General features: G+C 45.5%; 1 protein-coding gene across 8 annotated transcripts in view; it reads right to left on the minus strand.

Annotated features, from left to right (window-relative positions):
- LOC132988455 (RIMS-binding protein 2-like) overlaps window positions 1-19,738 on the minus strand; it is a 78,811-nt gene that overhangs the window by 15,317 nt on the left and 43,756 nt on the right. For all 8 annotated transcript variants that reach the window (XR_009675813.1, XM_061055864.1, XM_061055870.1 and 5 more), the window contains 6 exons: window positions 18,282-18,388; window positions 18,097-18,206; window positions 17,131-18,009; window positions 14,742-14,893; window positions 14,128-14,604; window positions 13,373-13,759 (listed from right to left, as the gene is read on the minus strand). Coding sequence is in view for 7 of the 8 variants with exons in the window: in XM_061055864.1 (XP_060911847.1) it covers window positions 13,373-13,759; window positions 14,128-14,604; window positions 14,742-14,893; window positions 17,131-18,009; window positions 18,097-18,206; window positions 18,282-18,388 (2,112 nt within the window). In the remaining variant the exon portion in view is untranslated. The remainder of the gene's footprint in view (window positions 1-13,372; window positions 13,760-14,127; window positions 14,605-14,741; window positions 14,894-17,130; window positions 18,010-18,096; window positions 18,207-18,281; window positions 18,389-19,738) is intronic.

Here is a 19,738-nt window from a genome sequence, read left to right on the forward strand (position 1 = left end):
AGTCCAGTCACAGTCCTGAACTTGATGAAGGCCACAAGCCGAAACGTGACGGTCTAATTTGTTAATAAAGTTGATCTTCGTACTACAAGTGTTGCTGGAGCTTTTTGACCTCTTCTAAGCCTTTCACTCTTCATACACCTTGGAAGTTGGTGAAGTTGTGCCAGAAAATCATCTGCTTCTTCAGTTCCTCTCCAATCACAGTTCAGTAACAGTCTACCAACAGTCCAGTAACAGTTCAGTAACAGTCCACCAACAGTCCAGTAACAGTTCAGTAACAGTCTACCAACAGTCCAGTAACAGTTCAGTAACAGTCTACCAACAGTCCAGTAACAGTTCAGTAACAGTCTACCAACAGTCCAGTAACAGTTCAGTAACAGTCTACCAACAGTCCAGTAACAGTTCAGTAACAGTCTACCAACAGTCCAGTAACAGTCCAGTAACAGTCCACCAACAGTCCAGTAACAGTCCAGTAACAGTCTACCAACAGTCCAGTAACAGTTCAGTAACAGTCTACCAACAGTCCAGTAACAGTTCAGTAACAGTCTACCAACAGTCCAGTAACAGTTCAGTAACAGTCTACCAACAGTCCAGTAACAGTCCAGTAACAGTCTACCAACAGTCCACCAACAGTCCAGTAACAGTCCAGTAACAGTCTACCAACAGTCCAGTAACAGTCCAGTAACAGTCTACCAACAGTCCACCAACAGTCCAGTAACAGTCCAGTAACAGTCTACCAACAGTCCAGTAACAGTCTACCAACAGTTCAGTAACAGTCCAGTAACAGTCTACCAACAGTCCAGTAACAGTTCAGTAACAGTCCACCAACAGTCCAGTAACAGTCTACCAACAGTCCAGTAACAGTCTACCAACAGTCCAGTAACAGTCTACCAACAGTCCAGTAACAGTCTACCAACAGTCCAGTAACAGTTCAGTAACAGTCCACCAACAGTCCAGTAACAGTTCAGTAACAGTCTACCAACAGTCCAGTAACAGTTCAGTAACAGTCCACCAACAGTCCAGTAACAGTTCAGTAACAGTCCACCAACAGTCCAGTAACAGTCTACCAACAGTCCACCAACAGTCCAGTAACAGTCTACCAACAGTCCAGTAACAGTCTACCAACAGTCCAGTAACAGTTCAGTAACAGTCCACCAACAGTCCAGTAACAGTCTACCAACAGTCCAGTAACAGTTCAGTAACAGTCCACCAACAGTCCAGTAACAGTCTACCAACAGTCCAGTAACAGTTCAGTAACAGTCCACCAACAGTCCAGTAACAGTCTACCAACAGTCCAGTAACAGTCTACCAACAGTCCAGTAACAGTCCAGTAACAGTTCAGTAACAGTCCACCAACAGTCCAGTAACAGTCCAGTAACAGTTCAGTAACAGTCTACCAACAGTCCAGTAACAGTCCAGTAACAGTTCAGTAACAGTCCACCAACAGTCCAGTAACAGTCCAGTAACAGTTCAGTAACAGTCCACCAACAGTCCAGTAACAGTCCAGTAACAGTTCAGTAACAGTCTACCAACAGTCCAGTAACAGTCCAGTAACAGTTCAGTAACAGTCCACCAACAGTCCAGTAACAGTTCAGTAACAGTCTACCAACAGTCCAGTAACAGTCCAGTAACAGTTCAGTAACAGTCCACCAACAGTCCAGTAACAGTCCAGTAACAGTTCAGTAACAGTCCACCAACAGTCCAGTAACAGTCCAGTAACAGTTCAGTAACAGTCTACCAACAGTCCAGTAACAGTCCAGTAACAGTTCAGTAACAGTCCACCAACAGTCCAGTAACAGTCCAGTAACAGTTCAGTAACAGTCCACCAACAGTCCAGTAACAGTCCAGTAACAGTCTACCAACAGTCTACCAACAGTCCAGTAACAGTCCAGTAACAGTCTACCAACAGTCTACCAACAGTCCAGTAACAGTCTACCAACAGTCTACCAACAGTCCAGTAACAGTCTACCAACAGTCCAGTAACAGTCCAGTAACAGTCTACCAACAGTCTACCAACAGTCCAGTAACAGTCCAGTAACAGTCTACCAACAGTCCAGTAACAGTCCAGTAACAGTCTACCAACAGTCCAGTAACAGTTCAGTAACAGTCCACCAACAGTCCAGTAACAGTCTACCAACAGTCCAGTAACAGTTCAGTAACAGTCCACCAACAGTCCAGTAACAGTCTACCAACAGTCAACCAACAGTCCAGTAACAGTCTACCAACAGTCCAGTAACAGTCCAGTAACAGTTCAGTAACAGTCTACCAGCAGTCCAGTAACAGTCCAGTAACAGTCCAGTAACAGTCCAGTAACAGTCCAGTAACAGTCTACCAACAGTCCAGTAACAGTCTACCAACAGTCCAGTAACAGTTCAGTAACAGTCTACCAACAGTCCAGTAACAGTCTACCAACAGTCCAGTAACAGTCCAGTAACAGTCCAGTAACAGTCCAGTAACAGTCTACCAACAGTCCAGTAACAGTCCAGTAACAGTCCAGTAACAGTCTACCAACAGTCCAGTAACAGTCTACCAACAGTCCAGTAACAGTTCAGTAACAGTCTACCAACAGTCCAGTAACAGTCTACCAACAGTCCAGTAACAGTCCAGTAACAGTCCAGTAACAGTCTACCAACAGTCCAGTAACAGTCCAGTAACAGTCCAGTAACAGTCTACCAACAGTCCAGTAACAGTCTACCAACAGTCCAGTAACAGTCCAGTAACAGTTCAGTAACAGTCTACCAACAGTCAACCAACAGTCCAGTAACAGTCTACCAACAGTCCAGTAACAGTTCAGTAACAGTCCACCAACAGTCCAGTAACAGTCTACCAACAGTCCAGTAACAGTCCAGTAACAGTCCAGTAACAGTCTACCAACAGTCCAGTAACAGTCTACCAACAGTCCAGTAACAGTCCACCAACAGTCTACCAACAGTCCAGTAACAGTCTACCAACAGTCCAGTAACAGTCTACCAACAGTCTACCAACAGTCCAGTAACAGTCCAGTAATAGTCTACCAACAGTCTACCAACAGTCCAGTAACAGTCCACCAACAGTCTACCAACAGTCCAGTAACAGTCTACCAACAGTCCAGTAACAGTCTACCAACAGTCTACCAACAGTCCAGTAACAGTCCACCAACAGTCTACCAACAGTCCAGTAACAGTCTACCAACAGTCCAGTAACAGTCTACCAACAGTCTACCAACAGTCCAGTAACAGTCTACCAACAGTCCAGTAACAGTCCACCAACAGTCTACCAACAGTCCAGTAACAGTCTACCAACAGTCCAGTAACAGTCTACCAACAGTCCAGTAACAGTCCACCAACAGTCTACCAACAGTCCAGTAACAGTCTACCAACAGTCCAGTAACAGTCTACCAACAGTCTACCAACAGTCCAGTAACAGTCCACCAACAGTCTACCAACAGTCCAGTAACAGTCTACCAACAGTCCAGTAACAGTCTACCAACAGTCCAGTAACAGTCCACCAACAGTCTACCAACAGTCCAGTAACAGTCTACCAACAGTCCAGTAACAGTCTACCAACAGTCTACCAACAGTCCAGTAACAGTCCAGTAACAGTCTACCAACAGTCTACCAACAGTCCAGTAACAGTCTACCAACAGTCCAGTAACAGTCTACCAACAGTCCAGTAACAGTCTACCAACAGTCCAGTAACAGTCTACCAACAGTCCAGTAACAGTCTACCAACAGTCTACCAACAGTCCAGTAACAGTCCAGTAACAGTCTACCAACAGTTCAGTAACAGTCTACCAACAGTTCAGTAACAGTCTACCAACAGTCTACCAACAGTCCAGTAACAGTCTACCAACAGTTCAGAAACAGTCTACCAACAGTCCAGTAACAGTCCAGTAACAGTCTACCAACAGTCCAGTAACAGTCCAGTAACAGTCCAGTAACAGTCTACCAACAGTTCAGTAACAGTCTACCAACAGTCTACCAACAGTCCAGTAACAGTCTACCAACAGTCCAGTAACAGTCTACCAACAGTCCAGTAACAGTCCAGTAACAGTCCAGTAACAGTCTACCAACAGTCCAGTAACAGTCTACCAACAGTCCAGTAACAGTCCACCAACAGTCCAGTAACAGTCCACCAACAGTCCAGTAACAGTCTACCAACAGTCCAGTAACAGTCCACCAACAGTCCAGTAACAGTCTACCAACAGTCCAGTAACAGTCTACCAACAGTCCAGTAACAGTCCAGTAACAGTCCAGTAACAGTCCAGTAACAGTCTACCAACAGTCTACCAACAGTCCAGTAACAGTCTACCAACAGTTCAGTAACAGTCCACCAACAGTCCAGTAACAGTTCAGTAACAGTCTACCAACAGTCTACCAACAGTCCAGTAACAGTCTACCAACAGTCCAGTAACAGTCCAGCAACAGTCTACCAACAGTCCAGTAACAGTCTACCAACAGTCCAGTAACAGTCCACCAACAGTCCAGTAACAGTCCACCAACAGTCCAGTAACAGTCTACCAACAGTCCAGTAACAGTCTACCAACAGTCCAGTAACAGTCTACCAACAGTCTACCAACAGTCCAGTAACAGTCCAGTAACAGTCCAGCAACAGTCCAGTAACAGTCTACCAACAGTCCAGTAACAGTCTACCAACAGTCCAGTAACAGTTCAGTAACAGTTCAGTAACAGTCTACCAACAGTCCAGTAACAGTCCAGTAACAGTCCAGCAACAGTCTACCAACAGTCCAGTAACAGTCTACCAACAGTCTACCAACAGTCTACCAACAGTCCAGTAACAGTCCAGTAACAGTCCAGCAACAGTCCAGTAACAGTCTACCAACAGTCCAGTAACAGTCTACCAACAGTCCAGTAACAGTTCAGTAACAGTCCAGTAACAGTCTACCAACAGTCCAGTAACAGTCTACCAACAGTCCAGTAACAGTTCAGTAACAGTTCAGTAACAGTTCAGTAACAGTCTACCAACAGTCCAGTAACAGTCTACCAACAGTCTACCAACAGTCCAGTAACAGTCTACCAACAGTCCAGTAACAGTCTACCAACAGTCCAGTAACAGTCTACCAACAGTCCAGTAACAGTCTACCAACAGTCCAGTAACAGTCCAGCAACAGTCCAGTAACAGTCTACCAACAGTCCAGTAACAGTCTACCAACAGTCCAGCAAAAGTCCAGTAACAGTTCAGTAACAGTCTACCAACAGTCCAGTAACAGTCCAGCAACAGTCCAGTAACAGTCTACCAACAGTCCAGTAACAGTCTACCAACAGTCCAGTAACAGTTCAGTAACAGTCTACCAACAGTCCAGTAACAGTTCAGTAACAGTCCACCAACAGTCCAGTAACAGTCTACCAACAGTCCAGTAACAGTCTACCAACAGTTCAGTAACAGTCTACCAACAGTCTACCAACAGTCCAGTAACAGTCTACCAACAGTCCAGTAACAGTCTACCAACAGTCCAGTAACAGTCCAGTAACAGTCCAGTAACAGTCTACCAACAGTCCAGTAACAGTCTACCAACAGTCCAGTAACAGTCCACCAACAGTCCAGTAACAGTCCACCAACAGTCCAGTAACAGTCTACCAACAGTCCAGTAACAGTCCACCAACAGTCCAGTAACAGTCTACCAACAGTCCAGTAACAGTCTACCAACAGTCCAGTAACAGTCCAGTAACAGTCCAGTAACAGTCTACCAACAGTCTACCAACAGTCCAGTAACAGTCTACCAACAGTCCAGTAACAGTCTACCAACAGTCCAGTAACAGTCCACCAACAGTCTACCAACAGTCCAGTAACAGTCTACCAACAGTCCAGTAACAGTCTACCAACAGTCTACCAACAGTCCAGTAACAGTCCACCAACAGTCTACCAACAGTCCAGTAACAGTCTACCAACAGTCCAGTAACAGTCTACCAACAGTCCAGTAACAGTCCACCAACAGTCTACCAACAGTCCAGTAACAGTCTACCAACAGTCCAGTAACAGTCTACCAACAGTCTACCAACAGTCCAGTAACAGTCCAGTAACAGTCTACCAACAGTCTACCAACAGTCCAGTAACAGTCTACCAACAGTCCAGTAACAGTCTACCAACAGTCCAGTAACAGTCTACCAACAGTCCAGTAACAGTCTACCAACAGTCCAGTAACAGTCTACCAACAGTCTACCAACAGTCCAGTAACAGTCCAGTAACAGTCTACCAACAGTTCAGTAACAGTCTACCAACAGTTCAGTAACAGTCTACCAACAGTCTACCAACAGTCCAGTAACAGTCTACCAACAGTTCAGAAACAGTCTACCAACAGTCCAGTAACAGTCCAGTAACAGTCTACCAACAGTCCAGTAACAGTCCAGTAACAGTCCAGTAACAGTCTACCAACAGTTCAGTAACAGTCTACCAACAGTCTACCAACAGTCCAGTAACAGTCTACCAACAGTCCAGTAACAGTCTACCAACAGTCCAGTAACAGTCCAGTAACAGTCCAGTAACAGTCTACCAACAGTCCAGTAACAGTCTACCAACAGTCCAGTAACAGTCCACCAACAGTCCAGTAACAGTCCACCAACAGTCCAGTAACAGTCTACCAACAGTCCAGTAACAGTCCACCAACAGTCCAGTAACAGTCTACCAACAGTCCAGTAACAGTCTACCAACAGTCCAGTAACAGTCCAGTAACAGTCCAGTAACAGTCCAGTAACAGTCTACCAACAGTCTACCAACAGTCCAGTAACAGTCTACCAACAGTTCAGTAACAGTCCACCAACAGTCCAGTAACAGTTCAGTAACAGTCTACCAACAGTCTACCAACAGTCCAGTAACAGTCTACCAACAGTCCAGTAACAGTCCAGCAACAGTCTACCAACAGTCCAGTAACAGTCTACCAACAGTCCAGTAACAGTCCACCAACAGTCCAGTAACAGTCCACCAACAGTCCAGTAACAGTCTACCAACAGTCCAGTAACAGTCTACCAACAGTCCAGTAACAGTCTACCAACAGTCTACCAACAGTCCAGTAACAGTCCAGTAACAGTCCAGCAACAGTCCAGTAACAGTCTACCAACAGTCCAGTAACAGTCTACCAACAGTCCAGTAACAGTTCAGTAACAGTTCAGTAACAGTCTACCAACAGTCCAGTAACAGTCCAGTAACAGTCCAGCAACAGTCCAGTAACAGTCTACCAACAGTCCAGTAACAGTCTACCAACAGTCCAGTAACAGTTCAGTAACAGTCCAGTAACAGTCTACCAACAGTCCAGTAACAGTCTACCAACAGTCTACCAACAGTCTACCAACAGTCCAGTAACAGTCCAGTAACAGTCCAGCAACAGTCCAGTAACAGTCTACCAACAGTCCAGTAACAGTCTACCAACAGTCCAGTAACAGTTCAGTAACAGTCCAGTAACAGTCTACCAACAGTCCAGTAACAGTCTACCAACAGTCCAGTAACAGTTCAGTAACAGTTCAGTAACAGTTCAGTAACAGTCTACCAACAGTCCAGTAACAGTCTACCAACAGTCTACCAACAGTCCAGTAACAGTCTACCAACAGTCCAGTAACAGTCTACCAACAGTCCAGTAACAGTCTACCAACAGTCCAGTAACAGTCTACCAACAGTCCAGTAACAGTCCAGCAACAGTCCAGTAACAGTCTACCAACAGTCCAGTAACAGTCTACCAACAGTCCAGCAAAAGTCCAGTAACAGTTCAGTAACAGTCTACCAACAGTCCAGTAACAGTCCAGCAACAGTCCAGTAACAGTCTACCAACAGTCCAGTAACAGTCTACCAACAGTCCAGTAACAGTTCAGTAACAGTCTACCAACAGTCCAGTAACAGTTCAGTAACAGTCCACCAACAGTCCAGTAACAGTCTACCAACAGTCCAGTAACAGTCTACCAACAGTTCAGTAACAGTCTACCAACAGTCTACCAACAGTCCAGTAACAGTCTACCAACAGTCCAGTAACAGTCTACCAACAGTCCAGTAACAGTCCAGTAACAGTCCAGTAACAGTCTACCAACAGTCCAGTAACAGTCTACCAACAGTCCAGTAACAGTCCACCAACAGTCCAGTAACAGTCCACCAACAGTCCAGTAACAGTCTACCAACAGTCCAGTAACAGTCCACCAACAGTCCAGTAACAGTCTACCAACAGTCCAGTAACAGTCTACCAACAGTCCAGTAACAGTCCAGTAACAGTCCAGTAACAGTCTACCAACAGTCTACCAACAGTCCAGTAACAGTCTACCAATAGTTCAGTAACAGTCCACCAACAGTCCAGTAACAGTTCAGTAACAGTCTACCAACAGTCTACCAACAGTCCAGTAACAGTCTACCAACAGTCCAGTAACAGTCCAGCAACAGTCTACCAACAGTCCAGTAACAGTCTACCAACAGTCCAGTAACAGTCCACCAACAGTCCAGTAACAGTCCACCAACAGTCCAGTAACAGTCCACCAACAGTCTACCAACAGTCCAGTAACAGTCTACCAACAGTCTACCAACAGTCCAGTAACAGTCCAGTAACAGTCCAGCAACAGTCCAGTAACAGTCTACCAACAGTCCAGTAACAGTCTACCAACAGTCCAGTAACAGTTCAGTAACAGTCTACCAACAGTCCAGTAACAGTCCAGCAACAGTCTACCAACAGTCCAGTAACAGTCTACCAACAGTCCAGTAACAGTCCAGCAACAGTCTACCAACAGTCCAGTAACAGTCTACCAACAGTCCAGTAACAGTCCAGTAACAGTCTACCAACAGTCCAGTAACAGTCTACCAACAGTCCAGTAACAGTCTACCAACAGTCCAGTAACAGTCCAGCAACAGTCTACCAACAGTCCAGTAACAGTCCACCAACAGTCCAGTAACAGTCTACCAACAGTCCAGTAACAGTCTACCAACAGTCCAGTAACAGTCTACCAACAGTCCAGTAACAGTCCAGTAACAGTCTACCAACAGTCCAGTAACAGTCCAGCAACAGTCCACCAACAGTCCAGTAACAGTCTACCAACAGTCCAGTAACAGTCCAGTAACAGTCTACCAACAGTCCAGTAACAGTCTACCAACAGTCCAGTAACAGTCCAGCAACAGTCCAGTAACAGTCTACCAACAGTCCAGTAACAGTCTACCAACAGTCCAGTAACAGTCTACCAACAGTCCAGTAACAGTCCAGCAACAGTCCAGTAACAGTCTACCAACAGTCCAGTAACAGTCTACCAACAGTCCAGTAACAGTTCAGTAACAGTCTACCAACAGTCCAGTAACAGTTCAGTAACAGTCCACCAACAGTCCAGTAACAGTCTACCAACAGTCCAGTAACAGTCCAGTAACAGTCTACCAACAGTCTACCAACAGTCCAGTAACAGTCTACCAACAGTCCAGTAACAGTCCACCAACAGTCCAGTAACAGTCTACCAACAGTCCAGTAACAGTCCACCAACAGTCCAGTAACAGTCCACCAACAGTCCAGTAACAGTCTACCAACAGTCCAGTAACAGTCTACCAACAGTCCAGTAACAGTCCAGAAACAGTCTACCAACAGTCCAGTAACAGTCTACCAACAGTCCAGTAACAGTCCAGCAACAGTCCAGTAACAGTCTACCAACAGTCCAGTAACAGTCTACCAACAGTCCAGTAACAGTCTACCAACAGTCCAGTAACAGTCTACCAACAGTCCAGTAACAGTCCAGTAACAGTCTACCAACAGTCCAGTAACAGTCTACCAACAGTCCAGTAACAGTCCAGTAACAGTCTACCAACAGTCCAGTAACAGTCCAGCAACAGTCCAGTAACAGTCTACCAACAGTCCAGTAACAGTCTACCAACAGTCCAGTAACAGTCTACCAACAGTCCAGTAACAGTCCAGCAACAGTCTACCAACAGTCCAGTAACAGTCTACCAACAGTCCAGTAACAGTCCAGCAACAGTCTACCAACAGTCCAGTAACAGTCTACCAACAGTCCAGTAACAGTCCAGTAACAGTCTACCAACAGTCCAGTAACAGTCTACCAACAGTCCAGTAACAGTCTACCAACAGTCCAGTAACAGTCTACCAACAGTCCAGTAACAGTCCAGCAACAGTCTACCAACAGTCCAGTAACAGTCCACCAACAGTCCAGTAACAGTCTACCAACAGTCCAGTAACAGTCTACCAACAGTCCAGTAACAGTCTACCAACAGTCCAGTAACAGTCCAGTAACAGTCTACCAACAGTCCAGCAACAGTCTACCAACAGTCCAGTAACAGTCCACCAACAGTCCAGTAACAGTCTACCAACAGTCCAGTAACAGTCTACCAACAGTCCAGTAACAGTCCAGTAACAGTCTACCAACAGTCCAGTAACAGTCTACCAACAGTCCAGTAACAGTCCAGCAACAGTCCAGTAACAGTCTACCAACAGTCCAGTAACAGTCTACCAACAGTCCAGTAACAGTCTACCAACAGTCCAGTAACAGTCCAGCAACAGTCCAGTAACAGTCTACCAACAGTCCAGTAACAGTCTACCAACAGTCCAGTAACAGTCCAGCAACAGTCTACCAACAGTCCAGTAACAGTCCAGCAACAGTCTACCAACAGTCCAGTAACAGTCTACCAACAGTCCAGTAACAGTCTACCAACAGTCCAGTAACAGTCCAGCAACAGTCTACCAACAGTCCAGTAACAGTCCACCAACAGTCCAGTAACAGTCTACCAACAGTCCAGTAACAGTCTACCAACAGTCCAGTAACAGTCCAGCAACAGTCTACCAACAGTCCAGTAACAGTCCACCAACAGTCCAGTAACAGTCTACCAACAGTCCAGTAACAGTCTACCAACAGTCCAGTAACAGTCTACCAACAGTCCAGTAACAGTCTACCAACAGTCCAGTAACAGTCCAGCAACAGTCTACCAACAGTCCAGTAACAGTCCACCAACAGTCCAGTAACAGTCTACCAACAGTCCAGTAACAGTCTACCAACAGTCCAGTAACAGTCCAGTAACAGTCTACCAACAGTCCAGTAACAGTCTACCAACAGTCCAGTAACAGTCCAGCAACAGTCCAGTAACAGTCTACCAACAGTCCAGTAACAGTCTACCAACAGTCCAGTAACAGTCCAGTAACAGTCTACCAACAGTCCAGTAACAGTCTACCAACAGTCCAGTAACAGTTCAGTAACAGTCTACCAACAGTCCAGTAACAGTCTACCAACAGTCCAGTAACAGTTCAGTAACAGTCCACCAACAGTCCAGTAACAGTCTACCAACAGTCCAGTAACAGTCCAGTAACAGTCTACCAACAGTCCAGTAACAGTCTACCAACAGTCTACCAACAGTCCAGTAACAGTCCAGTAACAGTCTACCAACAGTCCAGTAACAGTCCAGTAACAGTCTACCAACAGTCCAGTAACAGTCCAGTAACAGTCTACCAACAGTCCAGTAACAGTCTACCAACAGTCCAGTAACAGTCCAGTAACAGTCTACCAACAGTCTACCAACAGTCCAGTAACAGTCTACCAACAGTCCAGTAACAGTCCAGTAACAGTCTACCAACAGTCTACCAACAGTCCAGTAACAGTCTACCAACAGTCCAGTAACAGTCCAGCAACAGTCCAGTAACAGTCTACCAACAGTCCAGTAACAGTCCACCAACAGTCCAGTAACAGTCCACCAACAGTCCAGTAACAGTCTACCAACAGTCCAGTAACAGTCCACCAACAGTCCAGTAACAGTCTACCAACAGTCCAGTAACAGTCCAGCAACAGTCCAGTAACAGTCTACCAACAGTCCAGTAACAGTCCAGTAACAGTCCAGCAACAGTCCAGTAACAGTCTACCAACAGTCCAGTAACAGTCCAGTAACAGTCTACCAACAGTCCAGTAACAGTCCAGTAACAGTCCAGCAACAGTCCAGTAACAGTCTACCAACAGTCCAGTAACAGTCCAGTAACAGTCCAGTAACAGTCTACCAACAGTCCAGTAACAGTCCAGCAACAGTCTACCAACAGTCCAGTAACAGTCTACCAACAGTCCAGTAACAGTCTACCAACAGTCCAGCAACAGTCTACCAACAGTCCAGTAACAGTCTACCAACAGTCCAGCAACAGTCTACCAACAGTCCAGTAACAGTCTACCAACAGTCCAGTAACAGTTCAGTAACAGTCCACCAACAGTCCAGTAACAGTCCAGTAACAGTCTACCAACAGTCCAGTAACAGTTCAGTAACAGTCCACCAACAGTCCAGTAACAGTTCAGTAACAGTCTACCAACAGTCCAGTAACAGTTCAGTAACAGTCCACCAACAGTCCAGTAACAGTTCAGTAACAGTCTACCAACAGTCCAGTAACAGTCTACCAACAGTCCAGTAACAGTCCAGTAACAGTCTACCAACAGTCCAGTAACAGTCTACCAACAGTCCAGTAACAGTCCAGTAACAGTCCAGTAACAGTCTACCAACAGTCCACCAACAGTCCAGTAACAGTCCACCAACAGTCCAGTAACAGTCTACCAACAGTCCAGTAACAGTCTACCAACAGTCCAGTAACAGTTCAGTAACAGTCCAGTAACAGTCTACCAACAGTCCACCAACAGTCCAGTAACAGTCCACCAACAGTCCAGTAACAGTCCAGTAACAGTCTACCAACAGTCCAGTAACAGTCCAGTAACAGTCTACCAACAGTCCAGTAACAGTCCAGTAACAGTCTACCAACAGTCCAGTAACAGTCTACCAACAGTCCAGTAACAGTCCAGTAACAGTCTACCAACAGTCCAGTAACAGTCCAGCAACAGTCCAGCAACAGTCCAGTAACAGTCCAGTAACAGTCTACCAACAGTCCAGTAACAGTCCAGTAACAGTCTACCAACAGTCCAGTAAAAGTCCAGTAACAGTCCAGTAACAGTCCAGTAACAGTCCTGTAACAGTCCAGTAACAGTCCAGTAACAGTCTACCAACAGTCCAGTAACAGTCCAGTAACAGTCCAGTAACAGTCCAGTAACAGTCCTGTCTATAGCTTGAGAGATAACATGTTAAAACCTTGGTAAATTAAATCTGAGGGTGCCGGGGTGATTGTTGATCATCAGTTTAACACACAGTTCATATTGTGATTGGTGATTCATAGAATAGAAAATAGTTGATTGTCTTCCATTTCCTTATTTCGGTTTCACTGTGCAAGGACATACAATGGATGTGCACTTATGTAATCTAACTAATGTAATATTGTCATATTGAGACCCAAAGAAGAGTAGCTGCTGTTTAATCCAGAGGCTAACAAACAAACCAACAAACATTCTGGCACCTGTGAACCGCCTTTCAGCTCAGTCCTCACCATTGATCAGACTCAGTTAACTCTTAAAGTTACAGACCCTTCTGCAGTTTGCAGTTTCAAATGGTACTACACATTGTGACTGACCTGCTGCCTGCTGTAGAACTCTGGCTCCTGGTCCTGTCGTAAGAACTCTTCCATGGACACCAGACGGGTATTCTCTCGCTCCTCCTCTGCCTCGGACTCCAGCGGTGAAACAGGGCGTCGGTGGAGGTTAGTGTCCTGAGGGTTAAGGAGGTCTGTGATGGGGGCTTTGGGCGGAGTGGGGATGCGCTCAGGGATCTCGAGCTTGGCACTGGGGTCCTCGATGAACTGTGTGATGGATGGGAAAGGGCGTATTGTTCCAGGGCTGTCAGTGTCTCTGCGCTGCTGCAACGCTACTGCTGCTTCTGTTACTGCCGATGGTGCAGGAGCAGTAGGTGCTGCTACTGGACATGGTGGAGGCGCTGAGGTGATGGGGGAGGTCACATGAACCTGGAGACAAGAAATAGGGACAATTAAGCCCTATGAAATAGAAATGATCCATGCAGAACACAGATTTTAAAGTTTGGCAATGTCTGCCGAGAAAGAAAAATAATATTTAAGTATGTTTAATATAGAAGCTTGTTCACAATGGAGAAAGAAGATACCTATAGAAAGAGTAACTGAAATATGGGCATCATGTTTGTGTTCAGTTCAAATTTTAAAAGAACCTTCAAGTACAGAAGCTTATGTTTGAGTGGCACCTTGATTTTCTCCCCAATGACACCAAACAATACAGAATGACAAGCACCAGTGCCTTTTGGCCAAAAGCTTGAAACTAAAGACTAAACTTATCTCATATAAATGCCAGGATAGCATACCATGGGAGTAATGGTGGAGGCCATTGGTAATGAGGCCTCACACGTAGCCAAGGCAGCAGCAGAAGACGGGTTGGCCCAGGCCCTCACATATGAGGTGTATAAGAGACGATCTTCTGAGTGGAGAGCATTAGGAGGGTTGGCATCAGCCTCTATGACGAGGCCTGAGTAATGAGAGTCTGATGGCATAGAGCTGGGCAGCACAGAGACTTTGGCAGCAGAGTTCCCGTAGGACGGCGGAGGGGGCAGGTTGCTACAGCCTGCAGGGGTGCAGGGTAGGGGTGGCACGACTGGGGTGATGACGGCTGGACCTGACATGATGGCAGCCAGCTTAGAGGGCACATTGACAGGCATAGAGTCACAGGACTCCCCATGGGCAGACATTGTGCGGACAGTGAGATCCTGAGCTGCCTGCAGAGACTGGATCTGAGAGGGGCCCAGCAGGGCACTGCCGGCTGTTGGGGAAGACACCTCCAGCACCTTTGATAGGAGAACAACAGATACCTTTTTTAATTTACCACATCACAATGGCATTGAAAAACAATAGATCTTAAATTAAAACACAATGCATTGCTAGGTATAAAAGGAATGTTAAAGTGCAACAAAAAAGTTCTTGCCTTTTTCCTGTCAGCATAAATAGTGTATCCAGTTACACGCACTCCATTGGAGGTCCCAGCAGCATCTATAGTGACCGGCAGCCAGCTGACGAGGGCAATCCCAGGGGAGGGTCCCTGCTCCAGCTGCAAGTCCAGAGGAGCATCAGGGGGGCCTACAGGTATCCAACGCATCACAGCACAGCCAGGAACATGCAAAAGACAGAGAAATGTTTCAATGAAGGACCAAGTGATTAAATCATATTGAAGGTACAGTACTCAGAATAGGGGGATATTATCACGATGGGCATGTGACTCTACTGAGAATAAATAGTAACTAATAATCTAAAAGAACATTGAGAAATTCAGAAAACCGAATACCTGAGTTCCCAGACAGTTGGCATGAAACTTAAGCAAATTTGAAATATTATTTAGAGAAACACAAACCTGGAAAGACACTCATCACATGTAGTATGCATCTATAGGGGTCTGAGTTATTCAAGAAAAATATGTAAAACTGCATATTTTACTGCAATTACTTTTGGGAAGGAAGGAAAATATCAATATCTTTAGATTGAAAAGCTTCCTACAGTAACAGGACAGGACTCGTATCCTCGGTAGAAATGTTTGATGATGTTGGTGTGGAATCAGTCAACATGACCAATCCAGTCTCCTGTTTGACTTCCCTTTGATCCATCCTGTATCAAGGTGCTGTAGCTGTCTAACTAAGGAGAGGCAGGCTGGAGCAGCTCTCATGAACAAACAGATGTCCGTGTGGGAGATACAGAATCACCATCACTGATTATAGAACATCTAATTTGGAGGTTGTTGGAGTCAACAGCTCATTTGCTAACATAGGACTGTGCAGGGGGCCGGATAGCCTAGCAGCGCCCCTGTAGTCCTCATTGCGGCGGCCGTGGGTTCACATTTGGCCTTGGCCTTTGCTTCATGTCACCCCCCACTCTCTCCTCCCAGTGTTTCCTGTCTCTTGTCAGCTGTGCTATACAAAACCGCCCAAAAATACAACTTAAAAACAACAAAAACATGGAACTGGGCAAAGTGAAGAACCTGTGAGAGCAAAGATGAACCAGCAGTGGACTGTAAGACAGTCGCAGTTACATGTTTTACTTTCCTTTCATAAAACCATGAAACTTTGTATACTTTGTATATTGTCAAATTTGGGGAATCAAGCCATTTTCCGACATGGATCCAGGCTAATGGTGGCCATTTTATCTAATGATCATATCTCCTAGAATCCACATGAGATTACAGAAAAGATGGTGTCTACCTTTATGTTTGCATGGTCAGTGATTACAATGGTTCAACCTAATGAAATGTTTCAGTGAGTAGTTCATGGCAAAATAAGAGACTGTGTGAGAACTGAATCCCATTCTCTGAGAACGAGGGCTAGAATCTGGAATATTCTGTCAGAAACAACACATGGGAAACCAATTGGGACCTTGGATCCTCTCATTTGTAACTTACTAAGGTTACAAACTCACTCTCTCTCTCTCTACTTCAGAGACTATGCTTTAAGGATAATTAACCCTAACCCTTTTTTTGCCCAGAAACACTTTGAAATGCGGACTGAAGGTGCGGAGGATCCAACTGCTGATTTTAAGATTAGTGGAGGATTAGTAGCAACATCTTGAGGTAACACCTCTAATCTACACACACCTTCAAGCACACTTTACACAGCCATCAAAGGGAGTGCTGTACAGATACTGAGCATCAGTGACGAGTATCTTCTCTATTGAAACGTTTTGTTCAGTTGGTGACACTGGTGATGTCATGAGTTTGTAAATCAATGGGAGTAATTTGTGACTGTGGCATCTCTTAAGATGAACACCTGCTGCACAGAGCGGTTTACCAGGGAGGACAGTGTTGCACCATATATGCCTTTTCCATGGATTCAAGACATTTGAAACCATTTAACTTAACTCTTTCAGTTAATGTGATTTGCATAATTAGATGGACATAAGCTGAATTCAGGCATTTTTGCAAAAACCCCATTGGGGGAAATGTTCAGGGCCCCCAAAAACACAAGCATACCAAGTTTCACACTTATATGAAAAAGTAAACGTGAGTTTCACACATCAGCTAGACGTTGTAGGAACATTCGAGCATGGGAGGGGGTCACCATGTGGAACTTATGGTGAATGTGATCGCCTCAATGATCACAAACTTTAAGCACTGTAAATGTCTATAAAGTAAGCTGAAAACACTGTCACCACATGATGGTTAGAAGTAAAAAATATGTTAAGGAAATCGCTGGACCAAGCAGCTGAAGAAGATCCTTTATGTATCTACTAAGATCTAACTTTAGTCACTTATTCATGACCGATACATTATGTGTAAGGGCAGCTAGCATGTTAGAGAACATCTCATAATAAATAAACCACTGAATCCTGACCTGCCATCAGCGTATTGAAGGTGATTGTAGCGCTTCTGTGTTCACGTCGCTCCACAGGTAGCTCCCATGGCGTGCGGTGCGGCCGCGCCTCCACTTTGACTGTGTACTGCAGGCTCGGCAAGAGGTTATTGAGGCACAGCGAGTAGCAGCCAGCCTTCACCAGCTCACACTCCTCCTCATTCAAGGACACAATGTGCACATAGTTACTGTTACTGGGCAGCCAGGTCAGGTTGGCAGAGGTGGCAGTTATCCTTTCCACACGCAACTGCGTGGGCGCCACACAAACGTCCCGACCCACCAGCATGCTGCAGCGCAGCTGGTCTGAGAGGCCCTTCTCCGTCAGGCTCTGCACTGACACACGGTAGGCCTTGAGGTTTATGTCCAGCCGCTCAAGCACTGCTTTGGTCTGGGAACCGAAGGGCACATTGAGCCTCAACTCCTGGTCCACATACACATTATAGCTCCACACATTGCCCCACCCAGCCGGCACCAGCGGAGGGTCCCAGCCAATGATGATGCTCTTGGCAAGCTGCTTTATGAGGGTGAGTTTTCGTGGGTAAGGCACAACGTCCACTCCCACCTCCTCCAAATCCAAGTCCAGGCCGTTAGTGAGGGGGGCTGGGACAGCCAAGGCCGATGCTGAGTCTGAGGGGGCTGAGGCAGGGCCAGAGGGAGTATGGGCCTCTGTTCTTCCTGAGGCGCTGACGCCCAGGTGGAGGTGATGCTGGTGGCTGGCACTGTGCAGGCTGCTGTCTAGCAGGGAGTTGTGAGTAGCGTCTCCTGTCTCTGTGTGGTGGGCGCCGCTCATCACATCGTCGTCCGACACACGTTCCACAAAGTTAGAGGGGACCAGCCCTCTCCGACCGTCCATGAGCTCACCTGTAAGGGACACAAATGAAACAATGAATGCATTGTAAAGACAGAAATATTAGATTATAGAGTCAACAAGTCAAACTTCAGACTCACCTTCATAGAAGCCATCATCGTCCATGTCTCCGTACACGTAGATGTATTCTCCAGCAGTGAGAGGAAGCTCCACTTCAGGGTTGTCATTGGGACCATCATATGGATTATAGCTGTTGAAAAGAAATACAACAGGAAGTTATCTTCCTCAGATATTAACAGTCAGCTGATGAACTGAGTTTACTTACCTGTATCTTGCGATGAAAACCTGAAGCTTTGCCGCTCCTCTGCTGGCTGTGTAAGGTGCTGGCGCCATGTCGATGTCCAGCTCCTCCACTTCACTGGCAGTGTCCACCTGAAAACACCAAGAGCAAAAAGTGAATCTCACAAGTCTTTAGCCCATCCTTACACTGCCTGTGTTGTTTTAAGATCAACTTGTTTGGATTTTTTCCAACTTTAAAACTTGTGATCAAATGTGGTTATGAACACTTTAAAAAAGTCTGGACTGTGGGCTGTAAGTAGCTCTTGATTCCTGATCACAAAGTGGATCAAATCGGACTCAGTGTTGTAATTATTAGGAAAGGTATGGCCTCAAGAGTCCCCTCCTGTTTTCCAGAAGTAGTTATATCGACTATGCATGAGTGTTCACATGTTGAGTGACTATCACAGATGCAACGATCCACTCTAGTGACTATCAGTGAGTCACAGTGGTGACTACAGGATCACCTTGATGTTTTCACTCATAGCTGTTCCACTAAATACAATGAAAGAGATTTATTTATAGCTCGCTTGGGAAAACCTTTTTAAGGATAATCACTTACAACTACTACTGTGTAACCTTCATAATCCACAGAGGCGAGTGGATTATCTCGCTAAATATGAGCTTAATTGAACAGTGTGCAGACTAGAGGGAGAGACCACCAACCTGTCTGCTGTGCGAGACCACACCCTGACTCTAAAAAAACATGGCGACAGACTTGTGTCCTGACTGAGCAGAGGAAGCGTTGGTTTATATTCAGCTACAGTGTGTACTCGCGTGTGATGACAGAGAGGTTAAGGAGGGCTTTTTTAATCCATTAAATCCACACAATCAATGTGATCGTGCATGGCTGTCTTGGTAATCTTGATGAGCAATCTGCCTGCCTATGTGGATACAAAGAAAGAGCTGCAGGCAGGAGTTTCTGCACAGTGACATAAGCGGAGAGAACACAGAGAAGAAAGCAGCTTTTTTACAAACCTACAGCCAGGGTTTAAAGTTGACACAAATATGAAAATACACACAGTAAATGCAGGTAAAAGAAAAATCATTTCAAGAATGGCTGGAGGCTTTTAGTCGTACAGTGGCAGTCATTTAAATGTTTAAAGATGAAACTCAATTTAATACAGATTCCTCTTCACGATATTTAAAATCATGCAGCTCTTCAGCTTACAGATCGACTACTTTTAGAAGGGATTACTTTTGTAGCCTGTCGTTGTGTCTGATTTGTACGGAGTAATTCACAGCACACAGGATGCAGAGCTGCTGTTTCTATTCTGATCAACGTTTCACGGAGAGTCGAATGCGAGGCTGCTGAAGGAAAGAAGAACACAGTCTTCACAGGGTTGGCTCAGCAAAGAAACTACAACCTACAGCTTTCATCTTCAAAATCTATGTTTATGATAATCAGAGCTGTGTTGTAAAAGATGGTGGATTCATTAGGTCATT

This window comes from Labrus mixtus, chromosome 14, assembly GCF_963584025.1.
Source record: "Labrus mixtus chromosome 14, fLabMix1.1, whole genome shotgun sequence".
Lineage (NCBI taxonomy): Eukaryota > Metazoa > Chordata > Actinopteri > Labriformes > Labridae > Labrus > Labrus mixtus.